We start from the raw sequence: 27487 nt of genomic DNA, 5'->3' as shown, positions 1-27487 counted from the left end.
TGATCTATAGTCTTCTAGGGTTTAGCTTCCATATATATGCCATAGAATGCTCTTCTTTTCACATTTACTTTTTCTTATTTTAAAGCTTTCTCACAAAACCGAAGAACTTAAGCAGAAAACAACTGAGAGTCAAGAAAGATTAAATGAAGTGGAAGAGCTGAAGGAACAATTAGAAAGTAGAGATTCTAGGCTACAAACCATAGAAAGGGAGAAAACAGTGATTACTGCGAAACTTCAACAAACCTTAGTTGAAGTAAGAACCTTAACCCAAGAAAAAGGTGACCTAACACAACTCCAGGAGAACCTACAAACCGAGAGGGACCAACTCAGAAGGGACATTCAGGACACTGTAAATATGGTGAGGCTTTGACTGATTCAACTTGAAAATTCAGAGCCTCTTTAAAAACATTATAGGAGCCATCATTTATTATTTATAATCAAGTAGTAACTGTAAAATAATTTTCATTCCGTCACAGTACTCTAATGGAAATTGTTTTCTATTTATCTCTGACAAAGAACATAGATACCCAAGAACAATTACGAACTGCTCTTGAGTCTTTGAAACAATACCAAGAAACAATTGACACACTAAAAATGAAAATTTCTGAGGAAAGTTCCATGAATTTGCATACAGAGGAAACCTTAGGAGAAAATAAGGATGAATTTCAGGAAAAGGTAAAGGGTGTTTCTTTTCAGTTTTCATATACTTGTGTGTGAGCTTTCTCCCTAACCTGAAACACCTAAGTACATATAATGGTACTCTCAGTCTTACTTATTATTCACCATGGTAATAACTAACAATAACTTACAAGCTTAACCCTAATGTCTTTGAAATAACTTCAAATGTAACTGTCTGTAATCAATTTGAAAAGGCAAAGGCAAAAAAAATTAGTTCAGACTTTGACCTGATACTTTCTGAGGCCTGATACTTATTTTAACCATCTTTAAGAGCCCCTGTGAATTCTAAGAAAGTAAGAAAGATTGTGTGCTTATTATTAATTATGGATTAAAATATGTTTCATACTGAATTTTGTGTACTAAACTTGTTTAGATTTCACAGTAAAATCAGTGCATGTTTTGTATATTTATGTCTGTTTCTAGGGCTCGGGCTGTATTTTTGCCCTTTGGTGCTTAAATCTCACCTTAATTCATTTTAGATGGTGCAGTTTGTTTTGTCCTCAGAACTTAGGAGAATAACTGCTTTATTACTTAATTGTGTAATTAAGTAATAAATTACTTAATTGTGACTGATTACTTAATTGTGTACTAGAAAGGTTAGGATCCTAATGATGGCTTTTTAAAAAGGAGATGTATTCATCTAAGGGACTGCCATCACAATGTATCACAGACAGAGTGGCTTAAACAGTAGAAATACACTTTCTCTCAGTTGTGGATGCTAGAAGTCCAAGTTTAAGGTGCTGGAAAATCTGGTTTCTGGAGAAGCCTTGCTTCTTGGATTGCAGATGTTATCTTCCTTCTGTGTCCTCACGTGGCCTTTCTTCTGTATGCAAGCTGAGAAAGAGCTCTGGTGTCTCTTCTTAAAGGATTAGGGCCCCAGCTTTATGGAGTCATTTAACCATAATTATCCTCCTTAAATGTCCCAACTCTAAATAGACTCACACTGGGAGTTTGGGCTTCAACATGAATTTTGGGAGAACACAGTTCCATCTATAATGGGGGATTGCCTGTAATTTTATACAATGGATTCATTTACCATACTTTTCTTCTTTTCAAAAATACCTTTAATATACATTATTAACAGAGTTTTTTATACTATCTTTCATTTTTATTATACTTAATGTTATTTACTACTAGGAATAAACATGTATGTTTATTTTTGTTTTCTATTTTTAATTGTAGTAAAATATATGTAGCATGAAATTTTCCATCTTTACCATGTTTAAGTAAACAGTTCAGTAGTGTTAAGTACATGCACATTGCTGTGGCACCGATCTCCAGAATTTTTGATCTTGCAAAACTAAAACTCTATACCCATGAAACAACTCCTCGTTCCTCCCTTCCCCCAACCCCTAGCAACCACCATTCTACCTCCTGTCTCTATTAATTTTACTACTCAAGGTACCTCACCTAATACAGGATTGTGTGTATTTTACCTTTTTTTGTGATTGGCTTATTTCATTTAGCATAATATCATGAAGGTTCATCCATGTTGTAGCATACATCAGGAATTCCTTCCTTTTTAAAGCTGAATAATGTTCCCCTGTATATGTGTGCCACATTTTGTTTACCCATTCACCTATCAGTGGACACTAGATTGCTTCCACCTTTTGGCTATTGGAAATAAGGCTACTTGAACACGGGTGTACAAATATCTCTTGAGACTTTGCTTTCAATTATTTTGGCTATATATCCAAAAGTGAAATTCCTGGATCATGTGATAATTCTATTTTTTATTTTTTGAAGAACTTAATGCTGTTTTCTGTAGTGGTTGCACCATTTTACATTCATACCAACAGTGCACAAGGATTCCAATGCCCAAATCCTCACCATAACGTATTGTTTTCTGGTGTTTTGATAGTAGCCATTCTAATGAGTAGGAGGCCATATGTCATGATTTTGATTTGACTTTCTCTAATAATTAGTAATGTTGAGCATCTTTTTATGTGCTTGAGGCCTATTTGTATATCTTCTTTACAGAAATATCTGTTAAAGTCTTGCCCACTTTTAAATTGGGTTGCTTATATCTTATTGATGAAGGAGTTATTTATATATCATGGACATGACAGTAGTTTGACTTGCAAATATTCTCGCCCATTCCATAGATTGCCTTTTCAGTCTATTACTTACGTACTTTGATGAACAGAAGTTTTTAATTTTGATATAGTCCAGTTTATCTATTTCACTTTTGCTGCCTGTGGTTTTGGTATCATATCCAAGAAATCATTGTCCTATGTCATGAAACTTCTCCCCTATGCTTCTTCTAAAAGTCTTATCATTTTAGCTCTTACAGTTACATCTTTGGTCCATTTTTGGTTAATTTTTTTAAATTCATTTATTGTCATTAATCTACAATTACATGAAGAACATTATGGTTACTAGACTCCCCCCTTCACCAAGTCCTCCCTGACAAACCCCATTACAGTCACTGTCCATCAGCACAGTAAGATGCTGTAGACTCACTATTTGTCTTCTCTGTGTTGCACATCCCTCCCTATGCCCCCCTACACATTATACATGCTAATTGTAAGGCCCCCTTTCTTTTTCCCCGCCCTTATCCCTCCCTTCCCACCCAGCCTCCCCAGTCCCTTTCCCTTTGGTAACCATTAGTCCATTCTTGGGTTCTGTGATTCTTCTGCTGTTTTGTTCCTTCAGTTGTTCTTTGTTCTTATACTCCACATATGAGTGAAATCATTTGGGACTTGTCTTTCTCCGCCTGGCTTATTTCACTGAGCGTAATACCCTCTAGCTCCATCCATGTTGTTGCAACTGGTAGGATCTGTTTTTTTCTTATGGCTGAGTAGTATTCCATTGAGTATATGTACCACATCTTCTTTATCCATTCATCTATTGATGGACATTTAGGTTGCTTCCATTTCGTGGCTATTGTAAATAGTGCTGCAGTAAACATAGGGGTCCACCTGTCTTTTTCAAACTGGAGTGCTGCATTCTTAACGGTAAATTCCTAGAAGTGGAATTCCTGGTTCAAATGGTATTTCTATTTTGATCTTTTTGAGGAACCTCCATACTGCTTTCCACAATGGTTGAACTAATTTGCATTCCCACCAGCAGTATAGGAGGGTTCCCCTTACTCTGCAACCTCACCAACATTTGTTGTTGTTTGTCTTTTGGATGGTGACGATCCTTACTGGTGTGAGGTGATATCTCATTGTGGTTTTAATTTGCATTCCTGATGACAAGCGATGTGGAGCATCTTTTCATGTGTCTGTTGGCCATCTGAATTTCTTCTTTGGAGAACTGTCTGTTCAGCTCCTCTGCCCATTTTTTAATTGGGTTATTTGCTTTTTGTTGGTTGAGGTGCATGAGCTCTTTATATATTTTGGATGTCAACCCGTTATCAGATCTGTCATTTATGAAAGTATTCTCCCATACTGTAGGGTACCTTTTTGTTCTATTGATGGTGTCCTTTGCTGTACAGAAGCTTTTCAGCTTGACTTAGTCCCACTTGTTCATTTTTGCTTTTGTTTCCCTTGCCCAGGGAGATATGTTCATGAAAAAGTTGCTCATGTTTTATGTCCAAGAGATTTTTGCCTATGTTTTTTTCTAAGAGTTTTATGGCTTCATGATTTATATTCAGGTCTTTGATCCATTTCGAATTTACTTTTGTGTATGGGGTTAGACAGTGATCCAGTTTCATTCTCTTACATGTAGCTGTCCAGTTTTGCCAGCACCATCTGTTGAAGAGATTGTTGTTTCCCCATTGTATGTCCATGGCTCCTTTATCATATATTAATTGACCATAAATGTTTGAGTTAATATCTGGGGTCTCTATTCTGTTCTGTTCCACTGGTCTGTGGCTCTGTTCTTGTGCCAGTACCAAACTGTCTTGATTACTGTGGCTTTGTAGTAGAGCTTGAAGTTGGGGAGCGAGATCCACCCAACTTTATTCTTCCTTCTCAGGATTGCTTTGGCTATTCGGGGTCTTTGGTGTTTCCATATGAATTTTTGAACTATTTGTTCTAGTTCATTGAAGAATGCTGATGGTAATTTGATAGGGATAGCATCGAATCTGTATATTGCTTTGGGCAGGATGGCCATTTTGATGATATTAAGTTAATTCTTCCTAGCCAAGGGCATGGGATGAGTTTCCATTTGTTAGTGTCCTCTTTAATTTCTCTTAAGAGTGTCTTATAGTTTTCACGGTATAGGTCTTTCACTTCCTTGGTAAGGTTTATTACTAAGTATTTTATTATTTTTGATGCAATTGTGAATGGAATTGTTTTCCTGATTTGTCTTTCTATTAGTTCATTGCTAGTGTATAGGAAAGCCACAGATTTCTGTGTGTTAATTTTGTATCCTGCAACTTTGCTGTATTCCAAAATCAGTTCTAGTAGTTTTGGAGTAGAATCTTTAGGATTTTTTATGTACAATATCATGTCATCTGCAAATAGTGACAGTTTGACTTCTTCATTACCAATCTGGATTCCTTGTATTTCTTTGTTTTGTCTAATAGCTGTGGCTAGGACCTCCAGTACTATGTTGAATAACAGTGGGGAGAGTGGGCATCCCTGTCTTGTTCCCGATCTCAGAGGAAAAGCTTTCAGCTTTTCACTGTTCAGTATGATGTTGGCTGTGGGTTTATCATATATGGCCTTTATTATGTTGAGGTACCTGCCCTCTATACCCATTTTGTTGAGAGTTTTTATCATGAATGGATGTTGAATTTTGTCAAATGCTTTTTCAGCATCTATGGAGATGATCATGTGGTTTTTGTCCTTCTGTTTGTTGATGTGGTGGATGATGTTGGTGGATTTTCGGATGTTGTACCATCCTTGCATCCCTGGGATGAATCCCACTTGGCCATGGTGTATGATCCTTTTGATATATTTTTGAATTCGGTTTGCTAATATTTTATTGAGTATTTTTGCATCTACGTTCATCAGGGATATTGGTCTGTAATTTTTTTTTTTTGGTGGGGTCTTTGCCTGGTTTTGGTATTAGGGTGATGTTGGCTTCATAGAATGAGTTTGGGAGAATTCCCTCCTCTTCTATTTTTTGGAAAACTTTAAGGAGAATGGGAATTATATCTTCTCTGTATGTCTGATAAAATTCCAAGGTAGATCCATCTGGCCTGGAGGTTTTGTTCTTGGGTAGTTTTTTGATTACCGCTTCAGTTTCTTTGCTGGTAATTGATTTGTTTAGATTTTGTGTTTCTTCCTTGGTCAGTCTTGGAAGGTTGTATTTTTCTAGGACGTTGTCCATTTCTTCTATGTTTTCCATCTTCTTAGCATATAGGTTTTCATAGTAGTCTCCAATAATTCTTTGTATTTCTGTGGGGTCCATCGTCATGTTCCCTTTCTCGTTTCTGATTCTGTTGATGTGTGTTGATTCTCTTTTTCTCTTAATAAGTCTGGCTAGAGGCTTATCTATTTTGTTTATTTTTTCAAAGAACCAGCTCTTGGTTTCATTGATTTTTTTCTATTGTTTTATTCTCCTCAATTTTGTTTATTTCTTCTCTGATCTTTATTATGTCCCTCCTTCTGCTGGCCTTAGGCCTCATTTGTTCCTTTTCCAATTTTGATAATTGTGACGTTAGACTATTCATTTGGGTTTGTACTTCCTTCTTTAAATATGCCTGGATTGCTGTATACTTTCCTCTTAAGACTGCTTTCGCTGTGTCTCACAGAAGTTGGGCCTTTGTGTTGTTGCTGTCATTTATTTCCATATATTGCTGAATCTCCATTTTAATTTGGTCGTTGATCCATTGACTATTTAGGAGCATGTTGTTAAGCCTCCATGTGTTTGTGAGCCTTTTTGCTTTCTTTGTACAATTTATTTCTAGTTTTATACCTTTGTGGTCTGAAAAGTTGGTTGGTAGAATTTCAATGTTTTTGAATTTACTGAGGCTCTTTTTGTGGCTGGAGAATATTCCATGTGCACTTGAGGAAAATGTGTATCCTGTTGCTTTTTTATGTAGAGTTCTATAGATGTCTATTAGGTCCATCTGTTCTAGTGTGTGGTTCAGTGCCTCTGTGTCCTTACTTAATTTCTGTCTGGTGGATCTGTCCTTTGGAGTGAAAGGTGTGTTGAAGTTTCCTAAAATGAATGCATTGCATTCTATTTCCTCCTTTAGTTCTGTTAGTATTTGTTTCACATATGCTGGTGCTCCTGTGTTGGGTGCATATATATTTATAATGTTTATATTCTCTTGTTGGACTGAGCCCTTTATCCTTATATAATGTCCTTCTTTATCTCTTGTTACTTCCTTTGTTTTGAAGTCTATTTTGTCTGATACTAGTACTGCAACACCTGCTTTTTTCTCCTTGTTGTTTGCATGAAATATCTTTTTCCATCCTTTGACTTTTAGTCTGTGCATGTCTTTGGGTTTAAGGTGAGTCTCTTGTAAGCAGCATATAGATGGGTCTTGTTTTTTTATCCATTCAGTGACTCTGTGTCTTTTGAGTGGTGCATTCAGTCCATTTACATTTAGGGTGATTATCGATAGGTATGTACTTATTGCCATTTCAGGCTTTAGATTCGTGGTTACCAAAGGTTCCAGGTTACTTTCCTTACTATCTAAGGTCTAACTTAAGTCACTTAGTATGCTGTTACCAACACAATCTAAAGGTTCTTTTCTATTTCTCCTTCTTTTTCTTCCTCCTTCATTCTTCATATATTAGGTATCAGATTCTGTACTTTTTGTCTTTCCCTTGATTGACTTTGAGGATAGTTAATTTAATTTTGCATTTGCTTCGTAATTAGCTGTTCTACTTTCTTTACTGTGGTTATTACCTCCAGTGACAGCTGTTCAACCTTAGGAACACTTCCATCTATAGCAGTCCCTCCAAAATAGACTGTAGAGATGGGTTGTGGGAGGTAAATTCTCTCAGCTTTTGCTTATCTGGAAATTGTTTAATCCCTCCTTCAAATTTAAATGATAATCTCGCCGGATAAAGTAATATTGGTTCCAGGCCCTTCTGCTTCATGGCATTAAATACATCATGCCACTCCCTTCTGGCCTGTAAGGTTTCTGCTGAGAAGTCTGATGTTAGCCTGATGTGCTTTCCTTTGTATGTGATCTTATTTCTCTCTCTGGCTGCTTTTAACAATCTGTCCTTATCCTTGATCTTTCCCATTTTAATTACTATGTGTCTTGCTGTTGTCTTCCTTGGGTCCCTTGTGTAGGGGGATCTGTGGATCTCCATGGCCTGAGAGACTATCTCCTTCCCCAAATTGGGGAAGTTTTCAGCAACTACCTCCTCAAAGACACTTTCTATCCCTTTCTCTCTCTCTTCTTCTTCTTCTGGTATCCCTAAAATGCAAATATTGTTCCGCTTGAATTGGTCACACAGTTCTCTCAATATTCTTTCTTACTTAGAGATCCTTTTTCTCTCTGTGCCTCAGCTTCTTTGTATTCATCTTCTCTAGTTTCTATTTCATTTATTGTCTCCTCCCCCTGTATCCAGCCTGCTTTTAATACCCTCCATCGTGCTCTTCAACGACTGGATCTCCAACCTGAATTCATTCCTGAGTTCTTGGATATCTTTCCGTACCTCCATTAGAATGTTGATGATTTTTATTTTGAACTCCCTTTCAGGAAGAGTCACGAGGTCCATATCATTTAAATCTTTCTCAGAAGTTGTATTAATAATTTTACTCTGGACAAGGTTCCTTTGGTGTTTCATGTTTGTATATGGCGCCCTCTAGTGTCCAGATGCTGTAGTCTCTGGAGCTGCTCAGCCCCTGAAGCAATGTCGGGGGTTGCAGGGGAGCGGTACTGGTGCCTGGGGGTAGGAAAGAGCTGTTCCCGGCCTCCTGGCTGCTGTGCCTGTCTCCACTGCCTGAGCCAGTGGGCTGGTCACGCAGGTATAAGTTTTTGTCCCAGAGCAGCCGGATATGGATCCCTGCTTTCCACAAGCAGCAGGAATCCCAGTCTCCCCAGGCACTCTGCCTGTGTTAACTTTCCAAACCGATAGTCATGCGAGTCTCATGAAAACACCATGAAATATAGGTTTGTGCTCCCAGAGCAGATCTCCGGAGCTAGGTATTCAGCAGTCCCAAGCCTTCCACTCCCTCCCTGCTCTATTTCTCTTCCTCCCACCAGTGAGCTGGGGTGGGGGAAGGGCTCGGGTCCCAGGAAGCCACAGCTCTGGTACGTTACCCTGTTCCGTATGGTCTGCTCTTTTCTCCAGGTGTGTGCAGTCTGGCGCCATCCTCTTTCCTGTTGCTCTCTCAGGATTAGTTTCGCCAATTAAATTTTCTAATTGTATCCAGTTTTAGGAGGAAGCCGCTGTCTCTCTCCCACTGCCATCTTTCCATTTTTGGTTAATTTTTGTATGTGTTGTAAAGTTAGGGCCTAACTTCATTCTTCTGCATGAGATACCCAGTTTTCCCAATACTATTTGTTGAGGACACTGCCCATTCCCCATTGAATAATCTTGGCATACTAGTCAAAGGTCATTTGACCATAAATGTTTCTGGGTTCTCTATCCCATTGGTCTACGTGTCTGTCTTTGTACCAGTACTACACTGTTTTGATTACTGTAACTTTGTAGTAACTTTGTAAATCAGGAAGACCTCCAACTTTCTTCTTTTCAAGATGGTTTTGGCTCTGTGGAGTCCCTTGAGTCTCCATATGAATTTTAGTGTAGATTTTGCATTTATTTGCATCTGTGAAAAATGCCTTTAGAATTTTATAAGGATTGCATTAAATTTATAGATCTCTTTGGTTAGTATTAGAATCTTAAAATAATAAGTATTCCAATCCATGAACACAAGATGTCTTTCTATTTATTTGCATCTTTAATTTATTTCAGATGCATTTTGTAGTTTTCAAGTCTTTACCTTCTTGTTTAAGTTTATTCCTTAGTGTTTCATTTGTTCTGATGCTATTGTAAAAGGATTTTTTTCTCAATTTCGTCTTTTACTAGTTCGTTGTTAATGTATATAAATGATATTGTTTTACACAGTCATATGATTTTTTTAAAGCGGACATTATGTACTGCAGAAAAATCTCCACAATGTATTATTAAGTAAAAACAAATGTATACTACAGAATAATTCAGTAAGATTTAACTTATATAAATAAATCTCTATATACACTTATATATTATTACTCCACATAATGAGGTGGTTCTTCTCCCATTTTCTCGGGGATGCAATAGTCCTGCCTTGGAAAAGGAGCTTTCTCTTCCTTTCTCCCTATACTTCATCTCTTCTCTCATAGAAAAACATTTTTCACTTGCTCTATATCTTGTGTTCTCAGCTTATCTATTACTTGGATCAACCATGAAGCAAAGGAACTTGACCTTAATTTGAAATTTTTAACTTTCACTTTAGAGGGGAAGGTTTTTTTAAATAAATTTTTGAAAATAAGATGCAGTGATCAATAGTTGCTTTTAAACAAACGCAAAATACAATCATAGGGCTGCATGAGAAATGGGCAGTAACAGAGGCATGAGGGAAAAGGACAATTATACTCACTGAAACCAGCTGGTTTTAAGTTCATGCAAGAATCATCTACGTTGATAAAAGGTCTGACTAGGGATTCTTGGGGGCCATTCTTTCCATTAGGGTTTCTGAAATCTGGGATGGAAGGCTGAAATCAGCTTGGTCTTGTGATGTCATGCTCATGCTGAAATCACTCATGTGGATAACAGAGTGGGTCTGGGAATTCCCAGGGGCTCATGTGGGCACCAGAGTGCTACCTTAGTAGGTCTGTCATGAATCCCCTAGGATTGCCCATTATCAGTCCTGCTTGATATGTCTCTCTCTGGAAATACAGTTTCTCTGGTGTCTCAATGGAAAATTTTAACCTTATAATTAGGAATCTAATTCTCATATAAAGGATATAATTGTTTTTCTTTATTTAAATAAATAATCAGATGTATTAGATATTGCCCATGACCATGTTAGCTGAAATGCTTTCTAGAATGAGTTCAGTTTTGAAAGGTACCGTGGGTATCATTACAGAATACTTTTGTCTCAGTCTGCTTTGTGTTGGTGTATATTCCTATATTTAGGAGTAAGAGGCAAGATTCTGAATTACAGTATCTCAAGTCCCAATGACTACACATTCCCCATGCAGCTTAATTTCTCATGTAATTTGCTCTGTGCTCATTATTGTTAGAAACTCATGCATATTGCCAACAAAAAAAAAGGGTAGTTAAAGTATGGTTTGCCTGTATCCACTCTAAGGAATCAAGCAACCACTGAAAATAATAATTTGATGATTACATAACAGCATGGGAAATGCATATGATCTAAATGGAAATGAAGAGCTAAAAAGAATCCTATAAATATAAATTAATCATAATTGCTATGTTTAAAAAAACATCTTAGTGGAAAAATCTCTAGAAGGAATATTCCAGAATTCTAATAGGGTTGTGTGAAGTTTGTGACATTGGATGATTTTTTTTCTCTTTAATTTTTTTTTCTTTTTTCTAATGTAATTTTATGTTATTATAAAAACTTTTTAAAACATATGTGGCCAATATAGAGCTGAATGTGTTTACTGGGCTAGGGCAAGACTATACACTGATACTGTAATCTCCTGCCAACAATTATGATGTCAGTCTTTGTCTCCCCTCATCAAAGAGTTCGTACAATTGATTACCTTTGGCTAAGACTTATTTATGGATAAATATTATATAACATGCTTTTCTTAAGTATATAGAAAGGATATATTTAAAAAGATTAATTAAACTGCTATAATACGAAATACATTTATCAAAATTATTTTGCCCTCACATATAATAAAATGTCAGTCTTTTGTGCATATAACTGCCTCTGAAAACAAACATTTGTTGATATTGGAAATGAGGGAATGATTTCCCATTTTTACAGACAAAAAATTAAGTGTAGAGTTCAAGGTGGTTTACTCTCTCATAAAGTTAGGGTAACCCATCAAACATGAAGCTTACTGTTAATTATCTGTAGCTGTTCAGATAGTTCTTAAAATTGAACAGGCACAAGAGCTCAAATTCTGGAGCCAGATCATTTGGGTTCAAAAACCTTGGCTGTACCTCTCTGAGTGACCTTGTGCAAGTCACCTATCCTCTCAGAGACTTAATTTCCTTGTCTGTCAAATAGAGATAATAACAGTACCTACCTACAAAGGCAATAGTGAAGGTTTCGTGTGTCAATAGATGAAAATAGTGCTGGACCCATAATAAGTAATATCAGTATTGGCGATTTTTATTATTATTAAAGTTGTTATTAACTAAGGAATTCTCCTTTAATGTATTTATATTTTAGATGGTTGACGTAGATAAAAAACAGAATTTGGAAGCCAAAAGAACCCAATTGTTGATTGCAAATGTTGAGGATAATGAACTAGTTGAGGAACAGAAGAAGATAATTTCTTTAATACAGGAGAAAAATGAACTGCAAGAAATGCTAGAGACTGTCACAGCAGAAAAGGAGCAACTAAAGACTGACCTAATGGAAAACATTGAAATGGTAGGATTTAGCATGGTATACTTGGCAATGTGTTTTTATCTTTGTATGTTTAGATGTTTATAACTTTTTGAGTTCTAATTTACATGCAATAAATGTATCTGATGCAAGTGTATAGTCAGGTGACTTTTGACAGATGTCTCTATTTTGTATTCTCCACCGCAGTTAAGATATAAAACATTTCCATTCCTGCAGAAAGCTCCCTCATTTCCCAACCCAGTCAGTCCTCTGCCCCCTATAGTCACTGTCCTGTTGTTTTTCACCTTAGGTCATTTTGTCTCTTCTAGAACTTTATACAAATAGAATTGTACAGCATGTGCTCTTTTGTGTCTTATTTATTCTGCCCTCCTTTTTATTGTTGTGTAGTATTCCATTGTACACACATAAGCCACAGTGTGTTTAGCCTCTCTCCTGTTGATAGAAAGTTATCTCCATTATTTTGCTATTTTGAATAAAACTGCTGTAAACATTCTTCTAGAAATCCTTTTATGAACACATAATTTTTATTTCTCTAGAGTGAGTATCTGAATGGAATTGCTGGGCCTTAGAGAGGTGTATATTTAACTTAATAAGAATTTTCTAGATTGATTTCCAAAGTAGATGTACCATTTTACATTCTCAGCAAATTAAGAGAATTCTGATGGCTCCACATCTTCAACATTTCATATTATTGGTGTTTTTAATTTTAGTTTTTCTTTGGGTATGTACTTCATCATCAGAAATCATCATAGCATTAAAAAAGCAGATTCTTGGCATCTGTGATTAAAGACTCACTTTCTTTTTAAACTAGTCTTTTCCAATACAGTTTGTCATAATTTCTTCATTCTTGGACTGAGGTAAATGCTGATTATTTTTACCTGATTTCATAAATGTAAGCTAGTATCATTTATTTTAATCTCAACTTTTTAAAAATTTCTAGACCATTGAAAACCAGGAAGAATTAAGAATTCTTGGTGATGAACTTAAAAAGCAGCAAGAGATAGTTGCCCAAGGAAAGAACCTTACCAGAAAAAAAGAGGAGGAGCTTTCTAGGACCTGTGAGAAACTGGCAGAAGTTGAAGAAAAGCTAAAGGAAAAGGTGAATTTTTAAAGTTATCCTCCAAGCCATATTTCCTGAGTACACCTTTTTTTGTGTGTAATAAATTTTGATTTCAGTAGATCTAAATTCCAGAAATAGCACATACCCGCAAGTGAACAGATTTTAATGCTAATATTTTGGACAGTTTCAGCTCATACTGAGATCTTAACTAATAAACTTTACAAGGATTATATTATCCTAGTCTTTAGAAGAAAGTGGGGGCCCTTGATTCATCTAATCATGATATATTCATTCATCAAATACCTCTTGAGCTCTACCATGGGCCAGGTACTGTTCTAGGCACTGGAGATACATTAGTCAATAAAACAAAGATCCTGCCCTTGTAGAAATGTATTAGTCACTCTCTATAATATAAGATTTATTACAGTTACCATCTCTTTGATGTTTGCAGTTTCCCAAATCATTTCTTTCGTAGAAGTAAGGTGCTATTGTAATATTTGTTTAAGAGCTAAAACTTGTAACAATTATTCTACCCAAGTAATTCTAAAGTGCATCCACTGAGATCTTTCTATTTATTCTAAGGACAGTGTCTTATTTAATATAAATAATATATTGTGGCTTCTTTTGTGCTTCTGTGGAGTCTTTTTCCCCAGTATGTGTTCTCTTAATTCTCATTCCTTTCACTATGATGTAACTGAATTTATTGAAGTCTGATGTCTATTTCTTAGTCCGCCTAAGGAACTGAAGTCAATAGGCTTATGTAAAAGTTAAGGCCTTAATGTTGGTTTGGGCCACCTCATAAGGACCTTATTGGAAGTAAAAGTAATTTATCCAAAAAATTTTTATGAAACGAGGAATTATAGTTAATTTGGCAGCTAAACTTCTATATTTAATTAGTTTCTTTTGCTATTTTTCTCATTTTCACTTTACCTCCTTGGTTAACCTGGTGGCACTATTTTAGTTTCCTAGGGCTTCTTTATCAAATTATCAAAACTTGGTGGCTTAAAAACAACAGAAATTTATTCTGTCACATTTCTGCATACTAAAAGTCCAAAATCTATGTGTTAACAGCACCATGCTCCTTCTTCAGGCTCTAGGGAAGAATCGGTCCCTGCCTCTAGCTATCCTTGGTTCCCAGCTCACCTTGGTGGTCCTTGTCTTATAGCTGCATCACTCCAGTCTCTGCCTCCATCTTCACATGAACTTCTCTGTGTTGCTGTGTACCCTTTTCTGTCTCTTACAACGACACTCTTAATGGATTTAAAGCTCACCTTAACCGAGAATTTCTTCTCAACCCTTAACTGATTACATTGCAAAAACCCTATTTCCAAATAAGGTCATATTCTGAGGTTCTGGGTAGACTTGAATTTTGGATAGAACACTATTCAACCCACTACACTATGCCTGCAACATTACTTTATTTTTAATACTATTTTGTCTGTTTACCTTGGAGTAGTAGGCAGGGCTGTGATAATGATTTACTCAGTTTGGCAAAGTACGTTTTACATATGAATTTTAAGAGAATCAAAATAGTAATTTTAAGTTTTATTTCTTAAGAGCCAACAACTCCAAGAGAAAGAGCTACAACTTCTTAGTGTACATGAAGAGATGAGTGAGATGCAGAAAAAGATGAATGAAATGGAGAATTTAAAGAATGAATTGAGAAACCAAGAATTAACATTGGAACAAATAGAAATGGAGAGGCTAGATTTGGCCCAGAAACTTCATGAAAATTATGAGGAAATGAAATCCATAACCAAAGAAAGAAATGACCTAAAAGAATTACAGGGGTCATTTGAAATAGAGATAAATAAACTTAAAAGATACATAAGAGAAATTGAAGTTACAGTAAGTTATACCCTTTTCTTTCGTGTATTAAATGTTTCTTTAAAACTGAACCAATTGCGGTGGTAGGGGTGGGGGTGGGAGGTAAGGTTGGGAATATGTTATAATATTCTTAAACTTTCACTTGCTCACAAAGGGTCTAGAAACAAAAAAAGAGCTAAAAATTGCTCACTTGCATCTAAAAGAACACCAAGAAATTATTGATGAACTAAAAAAAGACATTTCTGAGAAGACAGCTCAAATAATAAATATTCAGAAGGACTTAGAAAAACCCAATATTGAGATACAGGAAAAGGTTTGTCTTGTGTTCCTTCCCTCCTTTTTCCCTTCCTCCTTTGTCCCTTCCTTTCTCCTTTGAAGGAAAGAGAAACAGTAAGTACTGACTTAGTGGCAGTTCATTCATTTAGTGCATAGTAGTTGTTGAGTGCCTAATATGGCAGGCACAGTCCTGGATTATAAAAATAAAAAGGGATAACGAGGACAAACTCTCTGTGATCATAGAGCATATTTTATAATAGAAAGAGGTAACTGATAAATAAGCCAACAAATTAACAAGGTAATTTGAGATACTGGCAAATGCTATGGAGAAAATGTAACATTGGGATAACTGGACCAACCTGTGCTAAAAGCCTGCTGCATGCCAGGCACTGAGACTACAGGTATGAATAAGACATTGCTCTTTTTGCCCAATATAAGCATATAAAAAAATCCCTCAATTCCAGTGTGATAAATGTGAAATATATGGGCAAAGTTACAGGAAACCAATAATGATCATGGGAAAAGTTAATCTGTATATATAAAAAATACTGAGAAATAACATTGGAACTCATCTGAGATTGGGCACCATTCATTTATTGGAACATAATCTGCTCAACTGTGATTTTTCTCCTTTGGCATTTGGAACTAGTGTAGAAATGAAGTAACATGCAACTGACTGAATGAAGTTTGTTGGTAAAGTGTAATGATTAGTTCACTTTGGAGAAAAAGTAAATTATGACAATATGACTAACAAGTCTTGAGTAACATTGGTAGGAAATGAGAAAATTAATCGGATTTGTGATCCACAGTAGGCCATGAGGATTCAAGATCCCTTTCATTGCTATGGAAAGTATCCTCATCTTTTCCCTTTTAAAATAAGGATGATCTCCAGGTAGTAACATTGGTATTTTATGATTATCATAAGATCCCAGTGCTTCATGAGGGACAGGAGCCACTTGTTAATGTAACAGAAGTCAGCGATACTCAGGAAACACTGTGTGAACCGGAGCTATTAGAAAAACAATCCAAAACCAAGGAATCAGCATCAGCAAACATAGAAACAGAGAGGCTCAGGCTGACTGAAAACCTTCAGGAAAGTCGTGGAGAAATGAAATCTCTAGCTAAGGAAGGAGACAACCATAAAGTGATAAAAGGAGCACTTCAAGTTGAATGTGACCTGCTGAAAGAAGACATTAAAGAAACTTCGGATAAAGTAAGTTTCATCCTTTCCTCCTATTTAGTAAGTGTTTAGTAAGAATCAAGTCTTTGAGGAAAGAGGCCTTTGTGTTATGTAATGTCTCTTAGTTATGAAATGACTGGAAACAGAACTGAAAATTGCTCATAAATACTACTAAACTGGAAAATGTTTCAGAGAACTGTTTTAAATACAACTCTCAAAATGACTTAGAAAAAGCAATGGAAAGGACAAAGCCAATTTTTTTTTTCTTTCCATCTTTAAACCTGTTCCTTCAATGTCTAACAAGGCACTACCTTCTTCTCCAATACTCCTGTCAGAAATCTGGGAACCATCCTACTAGTATCCCTTTCTCCCTGTTCACTCTCTAATCCTAGTGCCAAACCTTGTTGATTTTAAAGTGTGTGTACATGAAATTCTCCCACTTTTCTCTCCATGTTGCAAACACCCTAATCCAAGTCACCATTATTTCTTTCCCTGGCTTTCTGCAGGAGCCTCCTAACTCGTTTCCCACATTCATTCGTATACTTCTCTAATTCATTCCCGTTCTGAGCCCAAGTGATCATTTCTTCTTACAACTCTTTAATAGCTGTTGTTACTCCTGAAATAGAGACCAGAAGTCCTCACATGACCTATGAGGCCCTGGATCTCCACCCTGCAGGTCTCTAGCTTTATTGTAACTTCTCTTCCTCCTGCTTGTTGTGCTCCAGCAGCTCTAGTCCACTACCCTTCCTCATCTCCCAGCTCTCAAGTTCTGGTCTCTCTGCCTGCAGTATTTACATTACCCCCCTTTGCCTAACTAATGTGCTTATCCTTCAGATCTCCACTGAAGCTTTCTCTCCCCAAGGAAGCCTCCCTCACCACTCACAGTAGGTTAGGCTTGCCACTAATACCCTGGGAGAACCCCACACCCGTATGATATGGCATAATGCCAGTCTTTCTCCCTAAAGTGTGTATTTCAAAAAGGAAGAGGTCATTTGAGTCTCATTTGCCATTTTATCTCCAACCTCTCATAGGATACTAACAACAGAATGAGCCCTCAGTAAATGGGTGTTAAGTACCTGAATAGTGGGTGGAAGATTGCTCTGTAAATGAGGCAGATGCATCCTGACTTACTTGTTTTAGAAAGTATCCTGATTTCTTTTCCTCTAAAATAAAATAAGGTATCTTTGGATATCAGCTGAATTATTTCATGATTCTCTTAAGATCCAAGAGGCTGAAAACAAGCAAGAACAGTCATTCAGTATGAAAGAAAAAGACAAAGAGACTGAGAAAATAATGAGTGAGGGGGCACAATTGAAGGGGCAGCTCAAAGCCCAAGAGGCATCTCTGCTAGGACTGGGGATGGAGGAGCTCAAGCTGTCTGGAAGGCTTCAGGAAAGTCATGGTGAAGTGGAGTTTGCAGCTGAAGAGGGAGATGGCCTACGGAGGCTACATGTTCTTCAGTCTGGGAGCAACCAACTCCAAGAAGGCACGTCAGGAATCACAGCTAACGTAGGTGTCTCTTTTCCCCCCTCACCGTGTGTGTGTGTGTGTAGCTTTTTAATGTTTAGTAAGCAAATATTTTTGTAAAAACTAAACCGTTGGGAAAAGAAGTTAGAATGTAATGGTTATAATGTTTCTATGAGTTTCTTACGATTTTCCCTCCTAATAAAGCACCTAGAAACTGAAGAGGAACTTAAAGTTGCTTGCTGTCAAGAAGAACAAGAAGAAACTATTCGTAAGCTGAGAGTGAACCTTTCAGAGAGGCAAGCTGAACTACCAGGCTTTCAAAAGGAACTAGAAATAACCAATGATGAATTACAGAATAAGGTGAACTGGGGGTGAAGGAAAGTTTATTCATTGAGCCAGAAAGTCCAAGTTGTAGCTATTTATCCTGCAGACATTAGCACAACTGTACAAAGATATGTGTGGAAGGATATTCATTTTAGCAAATTACAGAACAAAATAAGGCAAACAAAAAAGAAAGGAAAAATTCTGTTAATAGGGGACTGGTTAAGTAAGGGGTACTAGGCCACAGATGAAGAATGAGGTAGAGCTAATGGTGCTGGTTTGAAAGTATATCCTCTTAGGGAAAGGGTAAGTGGTAGAGTAGCAACTTCAAGGATGAAAACTGGAAGGTGTAAGGAGGGAGGATAATTTTTACCTCTTACCCTCTATCTTTCTACATACTATTTGAATTGAATCTACAAACTATTTGAATATCTGAATATATTGCTTTTCTTTCTCTATCTCTAATAATAAAGGACCTGGAAAAACAACAGGAACTAAAAATTGCTCACATACATCTGAAAGAACACCAAGAAACTATTGATAAACTCAGAGAAATTGTTTCAGAGAAAACAGATGAAATATCAAATATGCAAACAGATTTAGGAAACACAAATACTGCCTTAAAAGCACAGGTATTTTTTAAGTTGTTATCTAGATAACTGAAAGTTTGAATCACATCTTTTGTGTAGTGTATCAGGATATGAATAACCCTAAATTGATGAAGAGTAAAGATTTGCCTACTTAATCTAGTAGAAACTATTATTTAGCTTTTTATCAATATATTTCTTTATTTATTTTATGATTATCTCAAGATCCAAGAACTTAAGGAGAAAGAACATCAACTTCTTAAGGTAAAAAATGATCTCAGGGAAAATATGTATCAAACAGAGCAACTGAAGAAGCAATTACAGGCCCAGAATTCAATCCTGGAAACTGTAGAAACAGAGAAGTTAAGATTGGCTCAGAAACTTCATGAAAATCTTGAAGAAATAAAATTTGTTACTGAGGAAAGAGATGGCCTAAGAAGAATGGAGGAAACCATCAAAATGGAGCAAGACCAGCTGAAAGAATGCCTCAGAGAAACCAAAGCTAAAGTAAGTTACACTCATTCCTCTTCTAGTAAGTGTGTTTTTCTGACAGCAGTGAACCATCCTTTGACATTAGTGTGAGAGAGCTGATACAACCTTTTATGTAGGTAATTTGGATTTTTTCTTGAAAATCTTTCTTTATGGACTTTACCCCACATGTGTACTTAATCAGTTGTTAAGGTAAAAAAAGAATACACACACACACACACACACACCCCACACAAGGTTGTTCTTTATAGCAATTTGTAATAAAAAAATGGAAAACAATCTAAATGTCTGTCAGAAGAAAATGGGGTAAATATAAGCAATATATCAGAATACTATGCAACATGTAAAAAAAAAAAAGAAAGAAAGAAAGAAAATTTAATGTCCTTATTTGGAAGCCCAAAATGACTCTCAGAGGGAAAAGCAAGCTGTAGAGTAGTGAGTAGTATGTGTATAATGTGTTTGCTTCTACAAAGTAGTAGTAGACTATGGGGAGGTGAAGACGGGGGAAAGGAAAGCTTTTAACTGGCTAACGACAAAGATGTAAGGTAAGAAGTAATAGTTTTATTGGATTATTTTTACTAAGAAAATATGTCACTTTCATAATTTAAAAAACTAGCTAACATTGAGAAATGTCACTTTTTTTAAAAATTTCTCAATGATAAAGGATCTGGAAAAACAAGAGAATCTAAGAATTGCACACTTACATCTAAAAGAGCACCAGGAAATTATCGATAAACTCAAAGAAATTATTTCTGAGAAGAAAGATGAAATAGCAAATATGCAAATGGATTTAGAAAATTCAAATGCTAAATTACAAGAAAAGGTACAGGGTTGGGGGGCTTGTTTGATTGGATATCTGATTTATTTATGCCTAAAATCCTTTGAAGTTGTAAAATGGTTGAGCAACATTTTCTTGGCAGTTTTTACTAATGCTGAACATATACCTGCCTACGGTCCAACGTTTCTGCTCCTTGGATATGTACCTAAGAGAAAAGAATGCATACTACCACATAAAAATACATACAAGAATGTTCATAGCAGCTTTTATCATAATAGCAAAAAACTGAAAATAACCCAAGTGCTCATCAGAAGGAGAATGGATAAATGCATTGTAATTTATAAGTTGAGAAGCAGGCAAAACCCATCTATGAAGATGAAAGTCTGAGTAGTGGTTAGCACTAGGAAGGGGCACACAGGAACCTTATGGGGTACTAAAAATGTTCTATATTTTAATCTGGGTTGTAATTGCATAGATGTATATATGTCAAGAATAATTGAGCTATACACTTGATATCAGTGCATTTATGTGTATTATATTGCAAAAGAAAAGAAATTCTATAGAATTTTACAAATAGTAATAAGTGTGATATGGGAAAACTATTATCTTAATAAACTTATAAGCTATTCTTTATCCTTCCCTTAAAAGCCATCTCTATACTAACATGTTATTTTATGATTATCTTAAGATCCAAGAACTTAAGGCAAGTGAGCATCAAGTTTTCAAGTTAAAAGAGGATGTTGGTGAGGCACAGAAAAAAATGTCTGAAGTAGAGCGATTGAAGAAACAACTGAAGGCCCAAAGTTTAACTCTGGATAAAATAGAAATGGAGAACTTAAATTTGGCTCAGAAACTTCATGAAAACCTTGAAGAATTGAAATCTGTAATGGAAGAGAGAGATAATCTCAGAAGAGTAGAAGAGACTCTCAGGCTGGAGAGAGACCGACTCAAGGCAAACCTGCAAGCAGCCGTAGCCAGGGTGAGGTGTGCTCTTCTTCCTGTCCAGTAATCACGTGTGTCATACAAGAAGCTTCCATCTTTGAAAATAAATGATACTGTTGGTGAAAATGTAATGTAACAACCTTATAGGGAGATAGTTTGACAGATTCTTATTAGAAATGTATCAATATATACATCTGCTATGACAACTCCACTTACAGGAATTTATCCTACCAATACAGTTACACAGTTGGGCAGAAATACAGTAGTGTTCATTGCAGTGTTATTTGTGGTAAACAAAATCAAGAAGCAATCCAAGTGTCTGCCAAAAAGGTACAGGCTAAGTAGGATTCATCTCTACAATGGAATACTCAGCCTAAGAATGGGACATCTTTATGTGATCTTGATTTAGAAAGATGTCCAGGTAGAATGAAAGGACAAAGGTGAATAGCAGTATTAAACAGTTGCAGGCTAGGATGGGTGAGGCAAAGGACAGGAACATTTACTTTATATCCTTCTGTCCTGTTCTAATTTGGGGGTGGTGTGATAGTTGTCTTTTCTATGAGCCTGCATTATTTTAAGATTTTATTTAAGTAGTTCATCATTAAGAAAAGGTAATGTGCCTTTATAATATCATAATATTTACTTCCTAATAATTAAAGGATCTGGAAACACAACAGGAACTAAAAATTGCTCATGTGCATTTGAAAGAACACCAAGAAACTATTGATAGATTCAGAGAGAAGGTTTCACAAAAGACAACTGAGATTTCAAATATTCAAAAGGATTTAAATAAATCAAAAGATGAATTACAGGAAAAGGTACGTGTTGTTTCATTCTTTTGGGAATAACTGTGTCCAAAATGGTGAAATGAGGAAGCAATACAGATATATAGATGTGTGGATATAAAAATATATATAGACATATAACAAATTGACACTATTTTTCTTCTTTGAAGTAATTGTTTACATTCTAACTTGTTTTGTAATTATCTCAAGATCCAAGAACTTCAGAAAAAAGAGCTTCAACTTCTTAAAATGAAAGAAGATGTCAATAAAAGTCATAAAAAAATGCATGACATGGAACAATTGAAGCAGCAATTTGAGGCCCAAAATTTATCTATGCAAAGTGCGGAAGTGGAGAACTTTTACTTGACTAAGAAACTTCATGATAGCCTTGAAGAAATAAGAATTTTAGCAAAAGAAAGTGATGAGCTAAGGAGGATAAAAGAGTCTCTCAAAATGGAAAGAGACCAATTCAGAGAAACCTTAAGAGAAATGATAGCTAGAGTGAGTTCAGAATCTTCCCGTCTAATAACTATAAGAATCAAGCTTTTTTTTTTAAGTATCATTGATATACACTCTTACGAAGGTTTCATAAGAAAAACAATGTGGTTACTACATTCACCCTTATTGAGTGCCCCACCCCCCCATATCCCATTGCAGTCACTGTCCCTCAGTGTAGTAAGATGCCACAGAGTCCCTACTTGTTTTCTCTGTGCTACACTGTCTTTCCCCGTAACCCCCAACACACCATGTATACTAATCATGATACCCCTCAATCTCCTTCTCCCTCCCTCCCAACCCCTCCCCTTTGGTAACCCCTAGTCCCTTCTTGGAGTCTGTGAGTCTGCTGCTATTTTCTTCCTTCAGTTTTGCTTCATTGTTATAAGAATCAAGCTTTTTTGAAAAGATTAACAATGAGGTTTATTTGTTTTTCTTTTGGAAATTCCACAAACAGTAAAGGTTAGCAGGAAAACGGTTATGATAATTTTTCACACAAGTAAGAAATAGTTTTAAAAGAAGCCAAAATGTTTTTCAAAAAGTACCATTTTATTTTTAAGAAAATATTTGTTAAACTATTTTAACATAATTTTTAAAGGGTTTTTAAAACCAAGAAATAGCATTCTCAATGGAGAAATATCAAAGATTAGATTTATAAAAGATTAAATACCCCATTTCTCTGCCTCTGCATGGTAGCATTTTAGACCTGGGTTCTTGTTGGTGAAGTTAGAAGAGAAAAAGTCAAGATAAATATAAATATAAGAAAGGCAATGTAAATATTGAAAAGGTAGTATGACTTTATAGATATTCAGAGTCCTATATCTTTAAAAACCTAATTAAGTCCTCTAAAAAGTAACATAAAATTCAGACAAATAAATTGTATGGAATCTATAAAAATCAATTTTTCTTTCTCATATTTCAATAATAAAAGAAATAATGAATTGGAAAACTATCATTTCCAGTCTCAATAGAAACTTCAGACACTTGGGAGTCATCTTTATGTGGCTTCTAACTACATTTATAGATTCATTCAACAAATATTTACTAAACAGTCATTCTTCTAGGTACTATAGTAAACAATATAAACAAATAGGTAATGTGTTTTTTTTTGTACTTCTAATCAGTAATACAAAATGTAAATAGGATACGAATTTTCTGTTCCAAGGCGCTGAGAAAAGTATATGACCAGGACCTAGAACACTAGAGATAGTACAGGTGATTGTGCTAGTATATTTAGTTATCATCAATAATTATAATGCAGAGACTTGGAACAGTGGGAACCAGAGAGAAATCTCAAATCTAATTTGCAACTATGAAGGTTACAGAAACAAATACTGTCTCCAAAAATTATGTGGTTCTCCCACATATCTTCCCAATTATGCATTTTTCTGTTTTTAACATTGTTTTTGAGTTACAGGTGGAATACTTAATTCCATTATTAAAAATGCTGTAAAACTGTAGTTGAAAAAGTACATGATTAGACATTATACTTGAACAAAGTTATAGCTGAATTCTTATGTATTTCTTTGTATCAAAGCAGGACCAACAGAGCCACAAAGAGGTAACAAAATATAAAAAAAAATTACTATGTGATGAAAAACACCACCTTCAAGAAAGCCTTAGAGAAAAGTGCTTTAGGATACAAGTAAGTGTCCCCTGTTAAAATTACAAATAAGTATTGGTACCCTTCCAAAGGTCTACAATGGAATCAAAGGAACCTCCGTGGAATGAAGAGATAGTACTTAATGTTTTTCTAAGCTTTATAATCTGGTACAGGTATGTATGTGTGTGTGCATATATACATCCATGGACACACAAACAAAAGAGTAGGGGTTTATGATTTTAAGCCCTCACTGGACAGGTGATGTTTGAGCAAATACCTGAAAGAGCTAACAGATTAGGCCATGTAAGTACCTGGGGTAAAGAGCAGTATAGGCAGAGGGAACAGGAACAGCAAGTACGAATCTCCTGAGACAGAGCCTGCTTGGTAGGTTCCACAAACATCAAATATTGGAAAAGCTTATAGGAAATGGGGTCAGAGAGTTAATGGGGAAGACACAGTCTGTGAGGCCTTAAAAGGACTTTGAGTTTTACTCTGAGTGAAATGGAGACAGATTTTTGTCCACAAGAGAGACATGACCTGACTTAACATTTTAAAGGGATGACTCCGATTGTTGTGTTAAAAACAGGTGTAGTGGAAGCAGGAAGATCATTTGAAGGGTTAATTTAATAACCCAGGCAAAGATGAGGGTATCAGTGAAAGTAGTGAGAAGTGTTTGGATTCAGAATATATACTGAGAGTAAAGCCAGCAGGATTTACTGTCACCACTATTAGAATGCAAGATCCATAAGGATTTTTTTGTGTTGTTTGAGGCTATCACTTAGCACATTACAGACAGAAGTCAGCATTCAATATGTATTTATCAAAAGTACAAATGATCGACTCTACAGTGCTGCTCCATACCATAATTTGTTTCATCCTAAGACCAAAGGCAGGAATCCCCTCTCTGGTGTCCCAGATTAATGAACACCTAGCTTTTCTTTAAATTACTTTTAAAAAGAGAAAGCCTCATTATTATAAAAAGCCCTTGTTTTATTGGTTAGCACCCTGAGTTAAGTGTGGTGTTAATGACTGTAGCAACTTGAACTTAACTTGTTCTTTCACCTATACTCTGACCAGTGTGCCACCTACCTGGTCTCTAGTCATATGAGCTTATGGATTCAGGCTTACTGAGTGTCTGCCACATGCCGTGTGCTATACTGGGTGCTTTATTGCATCAGAGAGGTTTTATTGCTCTGTTTATAAATGAACTGAGGCTGAGAGAAGAAGTTCATTAGTTGCCCAAGGTCACATAGCTAATAAGATGGTAGAATCAGGACTTGAAGCCAAGTCTAAGTTTAAAACTTAGATATAGAAGCCCTTTTATTTGTATGATTGTATTTACTTTAAGGGATAATGTCTATTTATTTTATAGATTACATAGCTACAGATATTATGTAATATTTGATCCCCTAGAAAACTTTATAGTAATTATTGTAGTCTTCTTTTTGAAGTTGGGAAAATGGCCCAATGATTTCCCCAGTCAGGAAGTGGCAAAGCTAAAACATGACCTCTTAACTATGATAGAACTCTCAGATTCTAGGCAGATAATATAAATGCGTGAAGCAGATACACCAAGATAGCAAATAGCTAGTTTGATTCTTAGTCACTTGTTTTATCTGCTAACTCCTAAAGCCTATTATAAGCCAGAAGTCAGGCTTGAGCTACAATTACATACAAGACTGAATTCACTCCAGTTTCCCTTGACTTTGTAAATGCTTGTTCAAATCATGGATGTTCAAAAGACTGAAAGTATCAAAATAATAACAATGGTTGTTTCTGGTTTTCTTTGTTATATTTCTTTAACTTTCTTCAAATTTCCACAATAATTATATATTCTATACTAAAATCAACAATAACAATTTCCTTTTGTTTTTAAACACAAAGGTCTGTATTTCTGCCATACAAAAAGTGTTAAAGCATATGTTTTGTTACAATTCTAGGGCTAGGACTATTTATTGTTAAATTAGAATAAATTATTAAATTGAATGAATTCTGATTTTCTTTAGGAGCTGCTGAAGAGATACGCAGAGATGGATAATAGTTACGAATGCTTAAATAAACTATCCTTTGACTTGGAGAAGGAAATTGAAACCCAAAAAGAGCTTTCAATTAGAATAAAAACAAACCTTTCACTTCCATATCCACAAGCCAAACAGATTCAAAAACTTCTCAGTGCAAACCAAAGATGTTCCATGGAATTCCACAGAGTCATGCAGAAACTTAAGGTACCATCTTTTTTAAGTAATATGGTTATAAATATTACTAAATATTTTCCATTAGGAATAGGGAGTTTAAGTCCTACTTTGGGAATTGGCATATTTGCTGTTTAGTGGATTTACTACTGAATTTTTAAAGATTATTTGAGTCTGAGAATAGTATGTGCAAGATCCTCAATGTATCTAGGACCTATTCATTCAGCAAAACCTGAGCTCAGTCCATGGGCCTAGACACTGTATCAGGGTGCTTGGAAAACAGGTATAAATAACATCTCAAATATCTTGTAGTCTAGTGGGTGAGGCAGAACTATAAACGCGTAATAAGTGCAGTGGTATGTAAGAATGTGCAACTTGTGTGATATAGCAAATGAAGAGTCACAGACAGTAAGACTAGTGGAAGCCTGACTGAAGCAAGAAAGCTTGATGTGGAGCCACCGGACAGTTATTCTAAGTGGCAACAGGAGCAACAGATTACGTTTGATGTTTCACTACAAAGAAGTGCATCCGCGGGGGATAAGCTTAGTGGCAGGCAGGAGACCAAAGGCAGGTGCAGTGGTCCAGGTGAGATAATTGGGGGTGACGGTACTATTAGAGATTCACGGGGATGGGGAGGATGAAAGAAATACTTAGCAACTTAAAAATGTGGGTCCATGGGATTGTCTGATAGGGGAGGTAAGGGAGAGATGTTAAGACTGCATCCAGGATTTGAGCTTAGCCAGATTTGTGGTCAGTGGTACCATTATCTGGCATGAAGAAAAAAGGAAGAGGAGCAAGACAGATGAGGTAGGAGAAGCAATCTGGTGCTTAGTTTGAGATGTTTTGAATGGAAATACATATGACAGAACATCCAAGAAGAGAAACCAAGTAGGCATTTAATTGTGAATCTGAGGTTTGTCAGAAGTAAAGTCAGAACTAAAAGTAAAGATTTGGGATTCAAATAGATGATAGATAATGCAACATGTGCGAGTAAGGTCACCCAGAATGCATAATAGAGGAATAAGACCCTTGGGATAAGAAGACAACTGTGAAAAAGATAATTTTTCCAGAAACAGCAGCAGAAAAGAGCAACATGGGTTTGAGGTTGAAAAAGTCAGACAGGAGAAAACCAAGCAAACGGGCTATGGCTCAAGTCAGTGGAGGAGAGCACGTCACAGATGAAGTGGTCAGGAGTGGCAAGTACTTCAGACAGCCAGGATACAGGCTGAAGAGATCCCCCCAGTGTGTCGATAATAGAGCTCATTGGAGACCTTTGTCTGAGCAGTTTAGTTTGAGTAGTTAGGGAAGAGGCCAAATTATAAGAGGTTAAGTCAGAGCAGTGTAAGCTGAGGAAGTTAAGGAGTTGTGTATCTGCCCTACCTAAGTAGACAGCCCCTCAGACCCTGATAT

The 27487-nt window shown here is 36.1% G+C and overlaps 1 protein-coding gene across 6 annotated transcripts in view; it reads left to right on the top strand.

Annotated features, from left to right (window-relative positions):
- CENPE (centromere protein E) overlaps window positions 1-27487 on the top strand; it is an 80204-nt gene that overhangs the window by 27015 nt on the left and 25702 nt on the right. For 2 of the 6 annotated variants that reach the window (XM_036879215.2, XM_036879213.2), the window contains 16 exons: window positions 86-358; window positions 517-675; window positions 11896-12099; window positions 13016-13174; window positions 14693-14983; window positions 15117-15275; window positions 16164-16451; window positions 17640-17927; window positions 18090-18245; window positions 18680-18838; window positions 19019-19300; window positions 19947-20105; window positions 20749-21039; window positions 21662-21820; window positions 23820-23927; window positions 25892-26110. In XM_036879215.2, coding sequence (XP_036735110.2) covers window positions 86-358; window positions 517-675; window positions 11896-12099; window positions 13016-13174; window positions 14693-14983; window positions 15117-15275; window positions 16164-16451; window positions 17640-17927; window positions 18090-18245; window positions 18680-18838; window positions 19019-19300; window positions 19947-20105; window positions 20749-21039; window positions 21662-21820; window positions 23820-23927; window positions 25892-26110 — 3354 coding nt within the window. Of the gene's footprint in view, window positions 1-85; window positions 359-516; window positions 676-11895; window positions 12100-13015; window positions 13175-14692; window positions 14984-15116; window positions 15276-16163; window positions 16452-17639; window positions 17928-18089; window positions 18246-18679; window positions 18839-19018; window positions 19301-19946; window positions 20106-20748; window positions 21040-21661; window positions 21821-21997; window positions 22289-23819; window positions 23928-25891; window positions 26111-27487 lie in introns of all 6 variants that reach the window. The other 4 variants (XM_057502496.1, XM_036879214.2, XM_036879216.2 and 1 more) reach the window with 4 other exon arrangements.

This window comes from Manis pentadactyla, chromosome 5, assembly GCF_030020395.1.
Source record: "Manis pentadactyla isolate mManPen7 chromosome 5, mManPen7.hap1, whole genome shotgun sequence".
In the NCBI taxonomy this organism is placed as follows: domain Eukaryota; kingdom Metazoa; phylum Chordata; class Mammalia; order Pholidota; family Manidae; genus Manis; species Manis pentadactyla.
Note: the sequence above shows the minus strand (reverse complement) of the source record. Positions and strands in the feature narration are given on the sequence as shown.